Genomic DNA, 18,056 nt, shown 5'->3' on the forward strand with positions numbered 1-18,056 from the left:
AGAGAGGCTGGACTCGATGATCTCCAAAGGTGCCTTTCAACCCTCACAGCATAGCTGTGCCTGATGCTGCCTTTATTTCTTCTGCCTGCAGCACACAGACAGTCCTTTCCCTATGGCTGTCTGACACATCCACAGATGAAAAAGAATTGCAGAGTTGCCCAGTGCCTCCTCTCTCCAGTGGCTCTGTTAATTTATTCCAGATATTTGAGGGAAACACGAATGACACCCCAGTAAGCCAGCTCAGACTGGTATAAAGGCAGCTGCTTTCCCCATCTTCTCTCACAGACAGTGTATAACTTTTATAGTTTTCAGCTCTGATGTTTCTTTGCTTCCCCCCTCTCATCTCCCTTTTAAGTCTCAAGCAGCTGGCACTTTGTGAGAATGCAGAACCCAGGAGCTACATAACATGAAACACCCAGTTTGCTTCTTCTGCTCCAGACTTTTTAGTCCCATGTTTCAATGAAATTTGCCTTGAGTCCTCATTTCCTCTTAGCACAGCTTAATTAAGCAAAAAGCCTACTTGTAACAAAGAAATTCCATTTGCAGTCAGCAATCACCTACATTGTTTTCATGAACATATCTCACCTCAGCCTTCACCACCTCTGGGCTGCATCAAAAGCTGTGTGACCAGGAGCACAAAGAAAGTGACTGTCCCCCTCTACTCTGGGTCCCCCAACAGAAGAAGGACATGGAACTGTTGGAGTGGTTCCAGAGGTGGCCACAAAGATGACTCAGAGGCTGGAGAACCACCCCCATGGGGACAGGCTGAAAGAGTTGGGGCTATTCAGCCTGAAGAAGAGAAGACTCCAGGGAGACCTTAGAGCAGCCTTCCAATATCTGAAGGGGGCTACAAAAAGCTGAGGAGGGACTTTGGATAAGGGCTTGTAGTGACAGGGTGGGCGGCGACGGCTTTGAGCTGGAAGAGAGCAGATTTAGACTGGACACCGGGAAGAAATTCTTGGCATTGAGGGTGGTAAGACACTGGAACAGGTTGCCCAGGGAGGTTGTGGATGCCCCTCACTAGAGGTGTTCCAGGCCAGGTTGGATGAAGCGTTGAGCAACCTGGGCTAGTGGTCCCTTCCAACCCAAATCATTCCATGAACCTATGAATGCATGACTCTCCTTTGCACTCCAGTCACAAGCATGCCCATAAAAAAAAACCCAGCCTTTAAAACATCCAAATGTAGTGCAAATATTGTGACTCAGATTGCTATGGGTATTCGCTGCCTGTTCCACCTTACAACTGATAGTTATGCATCCCCTCTGGATGCTTCAGACACAAGTCAGGAGGTCAGAAAATCTCTCACTGGCAAAAAAATAATACCTTCCAGAGCATATGTCTCCATCTCGGGAGGTATTCAAAACTCACCTGGATGTGGTCCTGTGTGACCTACTTTAGGAGAACCTGCCTTGTCAGGGGGTTGGAATTAATGATTTTTGGAAGTCCCTTCCTACCCCCAACATCCTGTGATTCTGTGAAACAGAAATTTGCCTGAAACCCCTACTCCAAACTTCCACCAACTTCAGAGACTTTTTCTGAACCCTGTTTGAGCTGAAACTCTCCAGGAACTGTGAAATTTTGTCCCAGGAACCTTTTCATTTTCTCAACCCTTACTCATATCCACCTGGCATACTCAGCTGAGAGAAAAGAGCAGTTTTATTCCTCCTTTTTTTCCCCCACAATCAAATTCTCTTCCTTTAGTATCAGTCCTAACCCAAAGCCAAAATGCACTTCAAGGTGTGCTTCAGAGTGTCTATTATGCCTTGTTTCTGGGGTCTCCCTACTTTTCCCCGTCAAGCTGGTGACAGCATCACCAGCTAGCACTTCACAGTCCTTCATGGTTGGTCTCATTTCTCTCATAACACAAAGATTTTCCTCTCCCACCAGCAACCCATCAAAGTCAACCCCATGGTGAGAGTTCAGCTGGATTTCTAAGGATGAGGTTGACCTTTCCATTCCTTATATCTTGATGCAAGGATACCTTGTATACCTTGATGCCTTGAGTATCTTTTAGCAGCACAGTGTTTGGAAAGCTAACTGGCTGCCACATAGCAAAGAATGGGGAGATGGAGAAGAGCATCACCACATCTTCCTGAAGTGATGGGAAGGCTCTGTAAAGCCTCCTTCTAAAGATTCAGTCATGTTTTCATAAGATTCATAGAATTGCTTCAACTGGAAAAGATCTCTAAGATCACTGAGTCCAATCATCAACCCCAAATCATTATGGCACTCAAACCATGTCCCAAAGTGCCATGGCCACACACTTCTTGAACACTTCCAGGAATGGTGACTCTACCACCTCTCTGGGCAGCCTGTTCCAATCCTGTCCACTATTGCAGCAAAGAGATTTCAAACCTAAACTTCCTTTGCCACAATTTCAGGCCATTTCCTCTCCTTCACCTGCTAGTAGGGAGAAGCATCCTCTTTAATCTGAGTATCGTGGTCAGCAGCATGAAGGGTGTCCAACCCGTGTCCAGCTTGATTTGACTCTACAGCAGAATATAGTAGTGCAACCACACCTGCTTTCTTGGCTTTAGTGGATTAAAAATAAAATAAATGAAAAAGGCAAACCTGGCATGGCAGAACTGCAGAGTGCTGGTGGCACTGAAGAAGTTAATTAGTGTCAATGAACTAGACTCCAGAAGATGAGTCTTAATAAGTGCTGCTAAAAATATTGCAGCAGTCATTTCCAGAACAAACACAATCAGCAGCAGATGAGTGAGAAAGAGCAACCAAGGCCCACGAGCTGCCATAGGGAAGGTGTTTTCAGTGGGGAGCAGGAGTAAAGTCTGCTCCCTTTAAAAGCAATGTAGCAAAGCACCAAGCTGGCACACGAAGAAATCATCCAGGACCACGCATGCCAAGCCAGGCTAGTGGACCTGCAGTCAGACCAGAGAAAAGCTTCATGAAGCAGAAGGTATTGGGAGTGTTGTTTTATGACCAATTCACTATGAGTCAGCAATGGTCTCTGGCAGCCCAAAGAGCAAATGTATTGGGCTGCATCAAAAGTAGCATGACCAGAAACACAAGGGAGGTGATTCTCTGGTGATTCTCCCCCTTTACTCTGCTTTGGTGAGACACACCTGCAGCACTGTCTCAAGTTCTGGTGCCTTGGACACGAGAAGGACATGCAATTGTTAGAGCAGGTCCAGATGAGGCCATAAAGATGATCAGAGGGCTGGAGAATCTCCTCTGTGGGGACAGGCTAAGAGAGTTAAGGCTGTTCAGTCTGGGCAACCTGTTCCAGTATCTCACCATCCTCATTATAAAGAATTCCTTCCTGTTCTCCCGTCTAAATCTCCCCTCTTCCAGGTCAAAGCCAATGGCCCTCATCCTATCACTAAAAGCCCTTGCCAAAAGTCCCTCCCCAGCTTTCTATCAGGCCTCTTTCAGGTATTGAAAGGCTGCTCTAAGGTGTCCTCAGGGCTTTGTCTTCTCCAGGCTGAACAGCCTCAACTCTCACAAAGTGATATATGATGCATTCACCACTAAAAATCACTTGTATGAATCCAGCACTCAGAAGCTTGTCCTGTCCATGACACATTTCCTCACTCCTGCAAAGGGTGGTCTTGGACATTCACTGTGTCACCTCTTGCTCCCTACCTCTGGCAAACAGCTGAGCCCCAAAGGGCTGGGCTTGGTGTGCACTGTTTGCACCAGACTGACAAGATGAGGTGGATGTCAGGGAGAAAACCTGGTGCTCTTCAACTTAATGAAATGATAATTAATCAGTACTCCAGGCTGACTGCTCAAGTCAAAGAGCTCACTGCTGAAGAGCAAAAGCTGCTATCCTTCACAGGCAGTTCATGCCTTTTTCCCTAGGCAACCACACACAGTCTGCAGCAGCACATCCCATGCTCACTGCTCAGAAGAGCCAACTCAGCTTCTCAGACATGTTCCTGGCAAGGTGCTTTCCCTTCCCCAGTGTCTAACAGGCTCATGAAGTGCTGAAGTCTCTGGCCTCTCTTTGTTTTGAAGGTTGGAAGTGAAGTTTGGATTAATCATTTTGTCTTTTGCTGCCCTTCCACTACATCAATCAACCTGGCTGCTCACCAGCCTGCTGTTCCATGAACTTCTGCTTGAGAGCCCATGAGAACGGAGCCTCCAGCTCATGAGTGTTTGCTTTGACTTCACAGTATGCCAGTCTTCAGTTTGCAGTGGTAACAATCCATCTCCAAAAAGGACACACCAATATCCTGATTTAGATCCAGGATGAGTTAGGTAGGCTGCAAAATGTTCTCAGACTTTTTCAAATAAGTGCCTTACAGCAGGACCATTAACTCTGGAGTAGTGTAAGAAGAGACCATCTCACTCTCCATGACTCCCTGAAAGGAAGTTGGAGCCAAGTGGGTGTTTGACTCTTTTTCCTAGCAACAGGTAGTAAGAGGAGAGGAAATGGCCTTAGGTTGCGTGAGAGGAAATATAGTTTAGCTATCAGAAGAAACTTCTTGACTGAAAGGGTTCTCAAAGACTGGAAAAGGCTGTCCAGGGTGGTGGTTGAATCTCCATCCCTAGAGGTGTTGGAAAGAGATAGAGATGTGATGCTGAGGGTCACAGTTCACCAACAGCCCTATAGAGTTAGAAAATGGTTGGACTGGATGATCTTAAAGCCCTTTTCCAAACGAGATAATCCTATGATTCTCTGATTCCATAGAAAAGGGAGGTCTCCTCACCTCTGTTTGGCAAGGCTAGCTCCTGTTTCACCACTCTACTGAGAGAAGTGCATTTTTATTTGGGAGGAGGGAACAGCTATATATTTATTCATACTGGAGAGGCACTGAAGACACTCCTGCTGTGCTAGCCAAACATAATTAATATTTATGAAAGGCTCCACAAAGGAATGTTTTGAAGATGAGGAGTCTTCTGCTTTTTAAGGATTTTTTAGTGTGAAGGTAGAGGAAAGAGCTCGTATCAGGCTTTCCTGACAAAAAGCAGGAAAATCCTCATTTAAGAGAAGTGTCCAGTGGTGTGAAACTATTTTTTTTTGCATTTTTGGATCAAACATTACTTTACAAAGGGAGATAATTTGAAACTTTAACAACAAAGAGACAGATCAGACCTCAAAACAGGGTAGAAACACAATTCACAACCCCACCATACCCCAGGTGCATGAAATATCCTCCTGGCATTTTGAGCTTAAGGTATCATCTGGCCAGCAAATGTAGGTTGAGATGCCAGTTTTGTTATCAAAGATGAAGAGTCTCTGTGTTTCTCCCCTCAGCTCCAAACTTAGATGTGGCTTTTTATCTTAGACAGCAAAGAGGGACTGAAATATCTGGAGAAGACATGGAACACACAGACATGGGCAAATATCAGAGGATAAAAGGCAGGGCTCCAGTCACGAGAGGCATTTAGCAGAGGCTGCTGAGAGCAGTCACTGATCTCTGGTAACCTCCAGCAACACTCTGCAGCCAGCAGCTGTCACTATAAGCAATGAAGAGGAACAGCAGTGAGAGAGCTAAGGATGCTACCGGATGGGAGGAAAGCAATTGGAAAATAAAAACACAGGAGAAGCTGCAATTAAACACTCAGCAGCTCCCTAAAAATGGCCCCTAGCTGCCATGAGAAGCTGCTCATCAAAAAGGCTCAGCTGGCCTTTTACAATGAAGCCCAAGATCCACTTCAGAGAGATTAATCATGACTTACTGTACCAGGACCTCACTATGGCAGCATTTCACATCCTAGGTAGGAGTGGGATTGAGGATTCAGCAACACTTGGGATGCATGTCTCAGGCAAAGGCAACCAGAGGGCTGGAGCAGCTCTCCTATGAAGACAGGATGAAAGAATTGGGGCAGTCTGGCCTGAAAAATAGAAGGCTTCAAGGAGACCTAAGAGCTGCATTTCATATCTGAAGGAGACCTACAGGAAGGCTGGGGAAGGACTGTTTAGAAGGGCCTGTGGTGATAGGATGAGAACAATGGTTTGAAACTGGAGCAGAGGAGATTTAGGTTGGACCTCAGGAGGAAGTTCTGCACAATAGAGTGGTGAAATACTGGAACAGGTTGCTAAATGGTGTAGTTGAGGCCACATCCCCGGAGACATTCAAGATCAGACTTGATGTGGCCCTGGGCAGCCTGCTGTAGTTGGAGGTGACCCCGCTGAGTGCAGGGGGATTGGATAAGATGAGCTTTGAGGGTCCCTTCCAAGACAATGCAATCTGTGAGCCTGTGAATCTGACGCGGGGTGGTCAAGGAGAACAGTGCAGGAAGCTGCTTCCAGCTACCTATTAGCACGTGACAGATGTGAAATGCCCAAGATCCTCTGCCCACCATCCACATTACTTGGCTGTCAAAGGCAAAGCCTCAGATTTATGATGTGAAAATTACATTTTAACGAGGTGTCATATGTGTTTAAAGTTCTTATTCATCACCCTCCTGCCACAGCTTTTACCCAAGACACAAATGTGCTTAATTAGCATATCCTAAGGACAGAGGGTTGGCCTTATCTGCACTGTAAAACCGCTTTAGGGAAGGGGAAAAAAAACCCAAACCAAAACCACAACTTCAGCCATCCTTACTGAAGAAAATGGTTGCAGTCATGTGTCAAGAGAGCATCTTGCAGTGTTGAACAGAATGGTGAGTGTAAAAGCTTGATGTGCACCTACTGGAGTTCTGACAATATCACAGATGTGGATGGAAACACCACATCAAATTTGATATTTGGACATCAAAATAAACTTCTTGACCAAAAGGGTTTTCAAAAACTAGAAGAGGCTGCCCAGGCAAGTGGTTGAATCCCCATCCCTGGAGGTGTTTAAAAACAGCAGAGATGGGCAGAGTTAGATACTAGTTGGACTGGATGATCTTAAAGGTCTTTTCCAACCCAACCTAATTCTGTGACTCAATGACTATCAGACTGGCACTCCACAATGTCAATACAATCTATGGAAGCCACTTCAGCACACTGGAGGCTGTATTAGAAATCATAGAATCACAACATTATTTCAGTTAGAAAGGGCCTTTAAGATAATCGAACCCAGCCTTCAACCCGACACCACCATAATAATTCAGCCATGCCCCAAAGAGCCATGTCCACACCTTTCTTGAACATGGGGTCGTGACTGCACTACCTCCCTGAGCAGCGTCTTCCAATCCCTGACCACTCTCAGAGCAAACAATAGTTTTTCTAATCTCCAACCTGAACCTCCCCTGCCACAATTTCAGGCCATATTGTCTCATGCACCATTCCTGTGCAACCTGCTCCAGTAAAGCATTCTCTAATAGTGGTGTTGAACAAGATGTTCTCCAAAGCTCCCTTCAAAGCCCCACCATTCTGGGATTCTGGCTGCCTGGGGACATGCAGAGATGCAAAGCTGGGAGCTAGATGTTTGCATGCAGCTTGGTGCTGGGAAGTAGGATGGGAGCACTTTATCTTTTTGGAGAGGAGGATTTGTTGATGTTTTCTTGAATTTGTTTATGCAGCCTGGATCACAAGTGGGTGATGATTAAAACAAGGAACTCTGGTGAATATTAAGACTGATTAGGTTGCAGAAAATTCTACATTCTGTGCATATAACCTTTTCATTTCCATCTCTGCTCATGCCTAACGGAGCACATAAAAAATAACCTGCACACTTTTTTTGAGTTGACTTCTTGAAGAAGGCCATGGAAAAAGACACTGCTAGAGTTGCAGAGCTCCTTTCACTATTGCTTCAAATTAGCAAACTTAAAAGCAGCTACAAAGAAAGCTCAGAAGCATTTATTTATGGAGATGTAGCCTCCCAAAAAAACCCCTCATTTTAAGGCAGAACAGTTCAAATTAAAACAAACAAAAAAACCACCCCAAACAAACAACATTTAAAAAAAAACAAACAACCAAAAAACCCCACCAAACAAACAAACAAAAACCAAAGCAACACTTCAAAGGCTTTTGGTATCTTCAAGTTCACTTCTTGAAGGTAGATATTAATGACAAGTTTCCTGGGATCTGCAGGCATTAAGGACTGTTTGCTTTCAAATTTGCTTTGGAATAAAGGAAAACAACCCCAGAGTAAATGCCATTGGCCTTCTGAGCTGCCAGTGCCTATGACTGGCTCATGTCCAGCTTCTCATCCACCAGCACCCCCAATCATTTCCTGCAGGGCCTCAATCTTACCACCCCTCCAGCTTGAATTGATACCAAAGGTTGCCCCAGTCTAGGTTTAGGACCTTGCACTTTGCCTTATTGAACCTCATGAGATATCCTTTAAACATATCCTCTTTTAAACATCCAATGTCAGACATTTCAAATAGGCTTCAAATACCTTATTGGCTATTTAGGCAGCTAAATTTATCACTATTCTTGTTATGGGCAATTGTTTTTTTTGCTTTAAGAGATTTTCTCCTAAAACTTCACCCCTAACTGCTTTTTAACAACCAATTTATTCGATCCATCAATTTTATAATCTTCCTTTTATTTTCTAATTAAGCAGATACTGTTTACATATCTTGCTACTCAAACTGTAACCCTATGGAAAATGGTTGCATTGAATATTGCCTTACTCCAAACAAAGAAACACTGGGGATTTTGGAAGAGGAGAAACCCCTACCCACAATCCACACTGAACATGAAAGAGAAACATAGAATCCTTGTGGTTGGGAAAGATGTTTCAGATCATCCAATCCAACTATTCTCTAACTCTCCCAAGGCTGGTGCTAAACACTGGTCCCCAGCGTCACATCTCTGCCTCAGGGAAACACCTCCACGGATGGGGATTCAACCATTTTCTTGGGAAACATGTTCCAGTCTTTTAAGAACCTTTTCAGTCAACAAGTTTCTTCTAATCTGCAACCTAAACCTCCCCTTGCACAACTTGAGGTCATTTCTTCTCCTCCTTTCCCTTCTTACTTGGGAGAAGAGACCAGCTCCCACCTCACTCTAGCCTCCTTTCAGGGAGCTGTAGAGAGCAATGAGATGTCCCCATAGCCTCCATTCCTTCACCCACTTCTCTCAGTTGCACCACATAGGACCTTTTTCTCCTGACCTTTAACCAGCTTCATTTCCCCACTCTGGACCTGCTCCCGTACCTGAATGTCCTTTGTTGCAGTGAGGGCCCTAAAACTGAACCCAGGACTTAAGCTGTGGCTCACCAGTACTGACTACAGGGAGCCAATCACTTTCCTACTCCTGTTGGTCCCACTATTGCTGATCCAAGCCAGGATGCTGTTGGCTTTCTTGGCCACCTGGCCACATACTGGCTCACCTTCATCTGGCTCTCAGCCAGCATCCCCAGGTCTTTCTCTGCCAGGGAACTTCCCAGCCAGTGTGCCTCAAGCCCAAAGCATTTGTGGGGTTGTTGTGACCCAAGTGCAGGACTCAACACTTGGCCTAGCTGAAACTCATACAACTGGCCTGAGTTCAAGCCAGCCAAGTTTATTATCATAATTAAAGCAATGCAGGATTAAATGTGGTGCTAACCAGAAAATGTTTTGTGCTGAATTTGGAAGAGAGAATCAGACAGATGTGGTCTCACAGATCTTCTCTAAAGAAACCAAAACCCTGGTGTCAAGCAAGTGTTTGCTTATCTGTTCAACTCAAAATCAGTGCTTCCGTTGGACTAACTCAGAATCACAGAAACATTCAGGCTGGAAATGACCCTCAGGATCACCAAGTCCAACTGATATCCCTACTCTACAAGGATCACCCTAAACCATATCCCCAAGCACCACATCCAAATGGCCTTTAAGCACATCCAGGGATGGTGACTCAACTACCTCCCTGGGCAGCACATTCCAATGCCTGTCCATTTTTTCTGTGAAACAAACTTCTCCTAATGCCCAATCTAAACCTACCCAGTTGTAGCTTGAGGCCATTCCCTCTTGTTCTATCAATAATTCTGAGAACAGACCAGCATCGACCTCTCCACAATAGCTGTGGAGAGTGATGAGGTCTCCCCTTAGCCTCCTCTTTTTCAAACTAACCATCCTCAGCTCCCTAAGTCACTTTTCTTAAGATTTATTCTCCAGGCCCTTCATCATCTTCGTTGCCCAACTCTGCACTCACTCCAGCACCTCAACATCTCTCTTATATTCAGATGCCCAAATGGAGCACAGTACTCAAGCTATGGCCTCACCAATGCTGAGTACAAAAAGACCATTATCTCCCTACTCCTGCTGGACACAGCATTTCTAATACAAGCCAGGGTGCCACTGTCTCTCTCAGTCACCTAGGCACACTGCTGCTGCATATTTGGCCACTTGTTAACTAGGAACCCCAGGTCCCCTTCTGCCAGACAGCTTTCCAGCCACATCACCCCAAGCCTGCAGCATTGCTTGGGGCTGTTGTGACCCAAGACTGCTCCCACTTATCAAGCCACATAGGTAATGGAGAAGCAAACTCCCTTTGCAAAGGTATGGGTCTTCACTTTGAAATGCCTTGGCCCATTCTGATGTGTCATCATGAATTCCACCTGCTATCAGAGCAGCTTTCTCCAAAGTCCTCTAAACTCATAAAACAGTGAGGTAACAGGATCCTTACACACAGAAATCCCAGCCATTTCAGAGAAGAGGAACACATGTGAAGTTCAACTTTGTGCCCACATTAGAAAGCCACCAAAAACTGCACAAAAAGACCTCAGTTAAAAAAAAAAACAACTTACCACATTCCTCAGAATGAACTTAACCCTCTTAGGTCTACCACAAGATGCCAAGTTGCCAAAAACATGCCCACCACAAATTCCAAAACCAGCTTCAGCTTTCCGTCTGAGGAACTGGGAAGGTTTAAATTCTCCTCCAAACATGAGTGAAGTTAAAGGGCCTTCGAACCAGGGTGACACAAGGACAAATCAAATCCCTGTGCCTCACAGACTTTCAGCCTTGAGCAATGCTTTCACCTGCTTCCCCATCTTACCAGCTTAGACTGGGAAACCGGTTTTTTTACTGACTGGCTTTCATTTTTTTTTTTAATTACATGGATTGAGTTGGAAGGGACCTTCAAGATCATCTAGTTCCAACCCCCTTACCATGGGCAGGGACACCTTCCACTAGACCAGGTTGCTTAAGGCCTCATCCAATCTGTCCTCAAACATCTCTAGGGAGAGGGCATCCACATTATTAACAAGAGTTGCACAGGAAAAAGTGGCATCAGAGACTCCACTTTAATACCTGGAAATAACCCAGTGGAAAAGAGAGACATTCTGTGAACTAGAAGGGATGCAATTGATTTTCACTCCTCAGGGATAAGCAATAGCTCACAAATTGCTCTGCTTTCCTCCACCACTCAGAATACCCGTGCTCATCATTAAGCTGGGAGAATGAGAAGTATTACTTCATTTTGTGCTCATTTGCTATCTTGCAGAGGTCAACATCATTGAAAATGCCCCTGCTCCTCTCTTAACATTCACTCAGTTTTATTCATCTCCTTCTTTAGGATTTCCTTCTCCTTTCCTTTGGCACAAAAATAAGAAATTCACTGCCATTTTACTACTTTCATTCCACTTCTCCACAGATTTTCATATCCACATTTTCTTTCAGCATATCTTAACACATTTTTAGGTGAATAAAGTATTGCATACAGGAAAAGAAAGAGAAAAGCTCAGTGCACCTTTTAACTTCTCTTTTGCATTCAGAAGCCTCAACTCCATTCACCCACTTCCAGGTTTCTAATTAAAATAAAAGAATATTCAGGGAATAGCCATGGAATCTCAGAATCATGGAATCCCTTTGGCTGGGAAAAAACTTTAAGATCAAGACCTACCATTCTCTAACTTTGCTAAGACTGGTGCTAAACCATGCCACTCAGCACCACATCACTGCCTCTTTGAAACACCTCCAGCAACGGGGATTCAACCACCTCCTTGTGGCAGCCTGCACCAGTCTGTGAGAGCCCTTTCAGACAAGAAGTTCCTTCTGCTGTCCAAACTAAACCTGTCCCAGCTTGAAACCACTTCCTCTCCTCCTGTCAGCTCATACCAGGGAGAAAAGACCAGACCTCACATCACTGCAACCTCCTTTCAGGGATTTGTAGAGAGCTATGAGGTCTTCCTCAGCCTGCTCTTGTCCAGGTTGAACAAGACCAGTTCCCTTAGCTGCTCCTCACCAGATCTGTTCTCTGGACCACCCATCAGCTTCATCGTCCTCCTCAGGATCCCTTTCAGCACCTCAATGTCTGTCTTGTAGTGAGACCATTTCCATGTCAGTGCACCCTGGGGAAGTGCTCCTGCAGATTCATTTTTTTCATTAACTCTCTGCATGCAGCACACATCAATTGGAGAGAGCTGACATCATTGCATTTCTGCTATCAGGACAGACTGAGGGAGCTGGGTTTCTTCAGCCTGGAGAAGACTCCAGGAGGACCTCACAGGAGCCTACAGGAAGGCTGGAGAAGGACTTTCCATAAGGGTGTCTAGTAACAGGAAAAGAAGGAGTGGTTTTAAGCTGAGCAAGAATAGAGTTAGACTGGATCTTAGGAAGTTCTTCAGTACAAGGGTGGTGAGACTCTGGAATAGGCTGTCCAGGGAGGTTGTGGATGTCCCTTCCCTGGATGTGTTTAAGGACAGATTGGATGAGGCCTTGAGCAATCAAATCTACTTGAGATGTGTCCCTGCCCCTGGCATCAGGGTTGGAGTTGATTATCTCTGAAATCTCTTCCAACCTAAGCCATTCTATGAAACAAGGCAGAAAATCTGGGAATCCTCTGCTGAGCAGCAGATGCTCCTCTCTTAGAGGAAGAACACTAAGTCGTGGCATGCTGTCAAATGCTTTAAAAAAACCCCAAACAATAGAGCAACTTAAGGAAAAGAAACCATTGAATTGGAGAATATTGTTATTGATTCCGTTCCTGACTCTGAACATACACACACACAGAGAAAAACACTTGTGTTTATACCTGTGAAAGAAACATGAGCATGGACATTTGGAGACGGCTTCAAGTTAGTTATGGATAAACCACTCCTTCCTCCACTTCACTTCAAACTAAGATTGAAAATAAATATGAAATATTCTTCACACATTCACATTTTAATATACACCTGGCAGTGAGGTTTCCTCTACAGAAACGCAGGCAGATCAGCAAGACAGGGATTCAATTTTAAACTCTGGAAGAAAATCAGAAAGCCTAATTTAGATTTGGGTTTGTTAATAAACCACTTACCTGCTCTGCTGTCCAGTGGGCCAAAATCCAAGGAATACTTCACGACGTGATAGTTGTTCCACACATAAAGGAGGTTGTCCCGGGGATTATAATCCACAGCAGCAATGTACTGGTAGGAGTTTGGAAAGGGCACATCCACCATGCTATCCTTGCTTTGGTCAGTGTTATAGATGTAGTCTATTTTATTCCCCGTGGCTTCATTGTCATCATCTTCATACACAGACTTCACCACATATAAAATCCCACAGATCATGAAGGCGTTAGAAGCTGACCTCTTGTCATAGGCAGTATCCCACGTCCCTTCAATCCTTAATGTGTAAGGGTTTAGCTGGCTAATGACTATTTTGCCATTATTTTGTTCTGTTGCATAGATTACCCACAGCCCATTCTCATCCACGGCCAGGTCTATATCTGACTTGCCTCCCCAGCGGTAGGGAGAGGTGTCATGGTAGTTTGCATTAGCTATGATAGCTTCCCCACTCTTTATCCTTGTCCTCAAGTCGAACTTGACAATGTTCCTGGTACGTTCCTTGTTGAAGAACAAAGCCCCATCGTACACCACAAAGCCTGTGCCATCCACCCGGTGTGGGAGCTTGTAGGTTGTGGTTGGTCTCCCAGCAATGAAGTCATCCTTGGAGGAGTACTCTGTCAGCGTGTCGGTCCGGTACGGTGTCCAGGGCATGTAGTAGATCTTGTCGGATGCCTGCAGAGGATCCTTGCACCAGGCACCAGATTGGTGGTCAGATTCAAATAAATGTTCACTCTGGTATACTCCTTTCAGCAGTCCAGGACAAAGAAAAACTATTGCAGGGGAAAAGAATTTAAAACAAACAAAAAAACCACAAAGTTAATAGTCTGGAAGTGGTTGTCCAAAAATCTCAAAACCTTCTAGTTCTGGAGCAGAGGATGCTCAAGATCGGAGGAACTCAAGAGAAATTCCTTGTTGCTAGATACTACCCTGCCAGCTACATCTCTAGAGCAAGATTTGCCGCAGCAAACTGATTATTTTTGCTTTTGGGTTTGGGTTTTTTTTTGACCATTCTTTTACAATCAACTGCAGCTCATTTTTCTCCATTGCTTTTCAAATCTATTTGTGCAGGTGTACTTACTTGGACCGCTCGCCTCTGTACCCTCTGAAATGAATATGTGCCCCCAAAGGATTTCTGGGTTTGTATTTCCAGATTATACTCTGCAGTAAGTCTGTACCTACTAGGTGAAGGGGTAAACTTCCTGGGGAATTGATCCGCATATTTATTTGAACAGCCTAGAAATGGAAATAAGAGAAAGAAAATCCCATCCTTACAGCTCAAGCGATATTAAATATTGAGAGGGTACCAATTGCAACGCAGAAGAGAATCCCTTAGCAACTCAGAAGAGCATTTAAAGCAAAGGGAGCGGGAGGTGGGAGAGGGAACACCCATCTACAGATCTGGAGGTGTAACTAGGAGTGAGGCTTTCGAAGCTGCTACAGGACACACGAAACATGCAGTCCACACAATTAAAAACGAATGACGTATGGGTGCTGAAAGGAAAAGACAAGGAAGGAAGGAAGGAAAGAAGGAAGGAAAAGAACCAAGTTCACTGGAGAGGAACCCACGCTCTGGATTTTAATCAGTTAAAAAATGTCCTGTTAAATATAGTAGTAATTCAAACTTAATGACATATACCTTCTATTGTTACATGAGAGGAGCACAGAGGAGCAGTTTGACTAACCAGGGTGCTTTGCTGCTCAGACTTCAGGATGAGTGGGAGCTGAGAGGGGCCAGGGGACATCCAGTACCTGGGAGGAAACTCAGCCAGTGCCTAGCTGACCTTGGCATCCAGGGAACACCAATAGCAAAAAGAAGCCAGCTGGCTGGTGAGACAAAAGGAGGAACTTTGCAGTGCCAAATTGGCGCACTGGACCCTTGCCATATCCAGGAGCATCCTTCTGACCTGAAGGCACTCTAGAGGCTATGGGAGGAGAATATTTGTAGGTTGTTTGTCATGCTGATCAGTACGGTAACTGTGATGACGATGGGATGGGCAGCATGGAGGCGTGAAGAGGTGTCCTACCATATGCTTCTCTGCCAGAGGGGATCCCACCTTTGTGCTCCCTGCTTGGAGCATAACCAATCATATTTTAAAAATGTAGGAACTGGTAATATCCTCTGGAGACTGGGGTGGGAGGAAAACTAGATTTAGTAACTGGTGTAAATGTAGAATGCTCTACTGGAGTCTAAGTAAGCACCCAGAGACGTTGATAAAGAGGTACCATTCCCAAGAGGCTTGCTGGATATACCTATGCACAACCTCTCCACATCCTTCTAAGCATAAGAAAAATGAGTTCTGTGAACCTTTGAATAGAATTTCAATGCCAAACAAACAACAAAAAAGGTGGCACTGGTTAAAAAAAGTTTGGGGCTTTTTGTCTATTTGTTTGATTGGTTTTGTTTCATTTTTTTGTTTCCATAAAAAATATTTATCTGGTGAAGTTGAGCAGCAGAGATACTAAATAAACTTAAACAAAAAAAAAAAAAATAAAAAGTAGTGAGAATTAATGACAAAGGATTGAAACTAAAACGTTAAACTGTTAAATAACTTAGCCTATACATAAGTAATATATATATATATATATATAATTTGAAAGGTATTTAATTACCTTTTTGTTCCACTTCTATTGTAGAGAGAGAGGTAAAGAGAGAAAGGAGAAAAGAGAATAGATTAATGGTACTGTATTGGCCAGGTACTTTTCTTTACCTCTTTCATATGAAAAGGAAGCTTTATTAATTTACTTTAGTATGTGAACGTTTTAGATATAAATACAAAGCCTTTCCTCTGATATACACTGGATAATATGCAGACAAGCTGAACAAAATACAGATATATTTTAACTTTACAGAAAGTTATTAAGAAGAAAAAAGAAAACAAACACACACACACACATAAAAAAAAACCAAACAAAAATAAAATTACCCCAACTAAAAATCAAAACCCAAGCACTTGGGACATCTCTAGTCCTTCTGAGCTATCGGAGACATCTCTGCAGCAGCAGCCTTGGATTAGTTTCATAGAGCAAAATGAAATATCCACATACTGAAATAGGACTGAGAGGGATTTATGTAGAGAATAAAAACCTCCAAGGAGAAGTCTTACAGAACACACACAGAATCATAGACTCAACCAGGCTGGAAGAGACCTCCAAGATCATCCAGGCCAACCTAGCATCCAGCCCTAGGCAGTCAACTAGACCATGGCACTAAGTACTTCAGCCAGGCTTTGCTTCAACACCTCCAGGCACGGTGACTCCACCACCTCCCTGGGCAGCCCATTCCAATGCCAATCACTCTCTCTGTCAAGAGCTTCCTCCTAACATCCAGCCTAGACTTCCCCCAGCACAACTTGAGACTGTGTCCCCTTGTTCTGTTGCTGGCTGCCTGGGAGAAGAGAGCAACTCCCACCTGGCTACAACCTCTCTTCAGGTAGTTGTAGACAGCAATGAGGTCCCCCCTGAGCCTCCTCTTCTCTAGGCTAAACATCTTCTTATATTTTACCCCAATCCTGAAAAAAAAGAGAGATCCCTACTTTAAGCAGGAGAATATTCCCTCATGGCACAAATAAATTGCCTTATGAAATGAAAAGTGAACTAAGGAGAGTCAAATGAAGCTCATTGGTAGATGTTCATAGAGTCCTGTCCTAAGCCTCAGAGAAACAAGCTGCAAAAGCACTTGGGAAAAAATATTCTAAAGCATAGGTGATATATAAGGTCCCAAAGACTTCCAGCATTGATGGATCAGAAATACCCCAGGACTATTTTAAAGCCCAATTCCAGAACTCACTGGATGTTTTGAAGTGAATTATTCACCAGGCATAATAGCACTGCTGAAGAGGCTGCTTCACTTTGGACAGAGCCCCTCACAGCCAGACTAAATCATCAAGTCACAGAATTAGAAAACTATAGAATTATGGAATCATAGAAATTAATTTGATTTGGTTGGAAAAGACCCCTAAAATCAGCAAGTCCAACCATCAGGCCAACACCACCATGGTCATTAAACCATGTCCCAAAGTGCCAGATCCACATGTTTCTTGAACACCTCCAGGTATGACGACTCCACCACACCGCTGGGCAGCCTGCTCCAATGCCTGACCACTCTTGCAGTAAAGAAATTGTTTCTAATATCCAACCTAAATTTCTGCTGGCACAATTTCAAGCCATTTCCTCTCATCCTATCATCTGATATCAGGGAATAGTTCAACCTCCTCCTCACTCCAGCCTCCTTTCAGGGAGTTGTAAAGAGCAATGAGGTCTCTCTTCAGCCTCCTCTTCCCCAGACTAAACAATTCCAGTTCCCTCAGCTGCTCTTCACCAGTCCTATTTTCTAGCCCCTTTACCAGTTTCTCTGGAGACACTCCAGCACCTCAATGTCTTTCTAGTAGTGAGGGGCCCAAAACTGAATCAAGCAGTCAAGGTTTGGCCTCACCAGTACTGAGTACAGGGTGATAATCACTTCTCTACTCTTGCTGGCCACACTATTGCTGATCCAGTCCAGGATGCTGTTGGCCTTCTTGGCCATTTGGGTACAATGCTGTCTGTCTGCCAAAACCTCCAAGTCTTTTTCTGCCAGGCAGCTTTCCAGCCACTCTGCACCAAGCCTTGTGCTAAATGCTCAGTCTCAGTTTCCACATCTAATAAATCCCTGAAAGAGGCCTTGGTTGGTCTCATCCAAAAGCCTCCTGTGGTCATGGTGTGGTGAGGCCCCAAAGAGCTTCTGCAACCCCAGACCTGGCGTTTGCTGGTTCTGTGGAGCCTCTTCTCCAAAACAGAAGACAGGCCACATAAAATATCCATGAGGGAGAAGTGAGAATTTGCCAGCAGGACAATATGTTTTTGACAGCTGAGAGATCTCTGTTCAGGGAAGCAAGGCAAGAATGCAAAGGTATGCACACATGCTGTGCTTATGCTTGCCTGGAGTTCACTTTGGCCCCCTCCAGACTGAGACACTT

The 18,056-nt window shown here is 44.5% G+C and overlaps 1 protein-coding gene across 24 annotated transcripts in view; it reads right to left on the reverse strand.

The window, feature by feature from the left end:
* ADGRL3 (adhesion G protein-coupled receptor L3) overlaps positions 1–18,056 on the reverse strand; it is a 667,301-nt gene that overhangs the window by 218,885 nt on the left and 430,360 nt on the right. For all 24 annotated transcript variants that reach the window (XM_064148540.1, XM_064148545.1, XM_064148522.1 and 21 more), the window contains one exon: positions 13,071–13,871. In XM_064148540.1, the coding sequence (XP_064004610.1) occupies positions 13,071–13,871 (801 nt within the window). The remainder of the gene's footprint in view (positions 1–13,070; positions 13,872–18,056) is intronic.

This window comes from Pogoniulus pusillus, chromosome 9 (genome assembly GCF_015220805.1).
Source record: "Pogoniulus pusillus isolate bPogPus1 chromosome 9, bPogPus1.pri, whole genome shotgun sequence".
NCBI classification, from domain to species: domain Eukaryota; kingdom Metazoa; phylum Chordata; class Aves; order Piciformes; family Lybiidae; genus Pogoniulus; species Pogoniulus pusillus.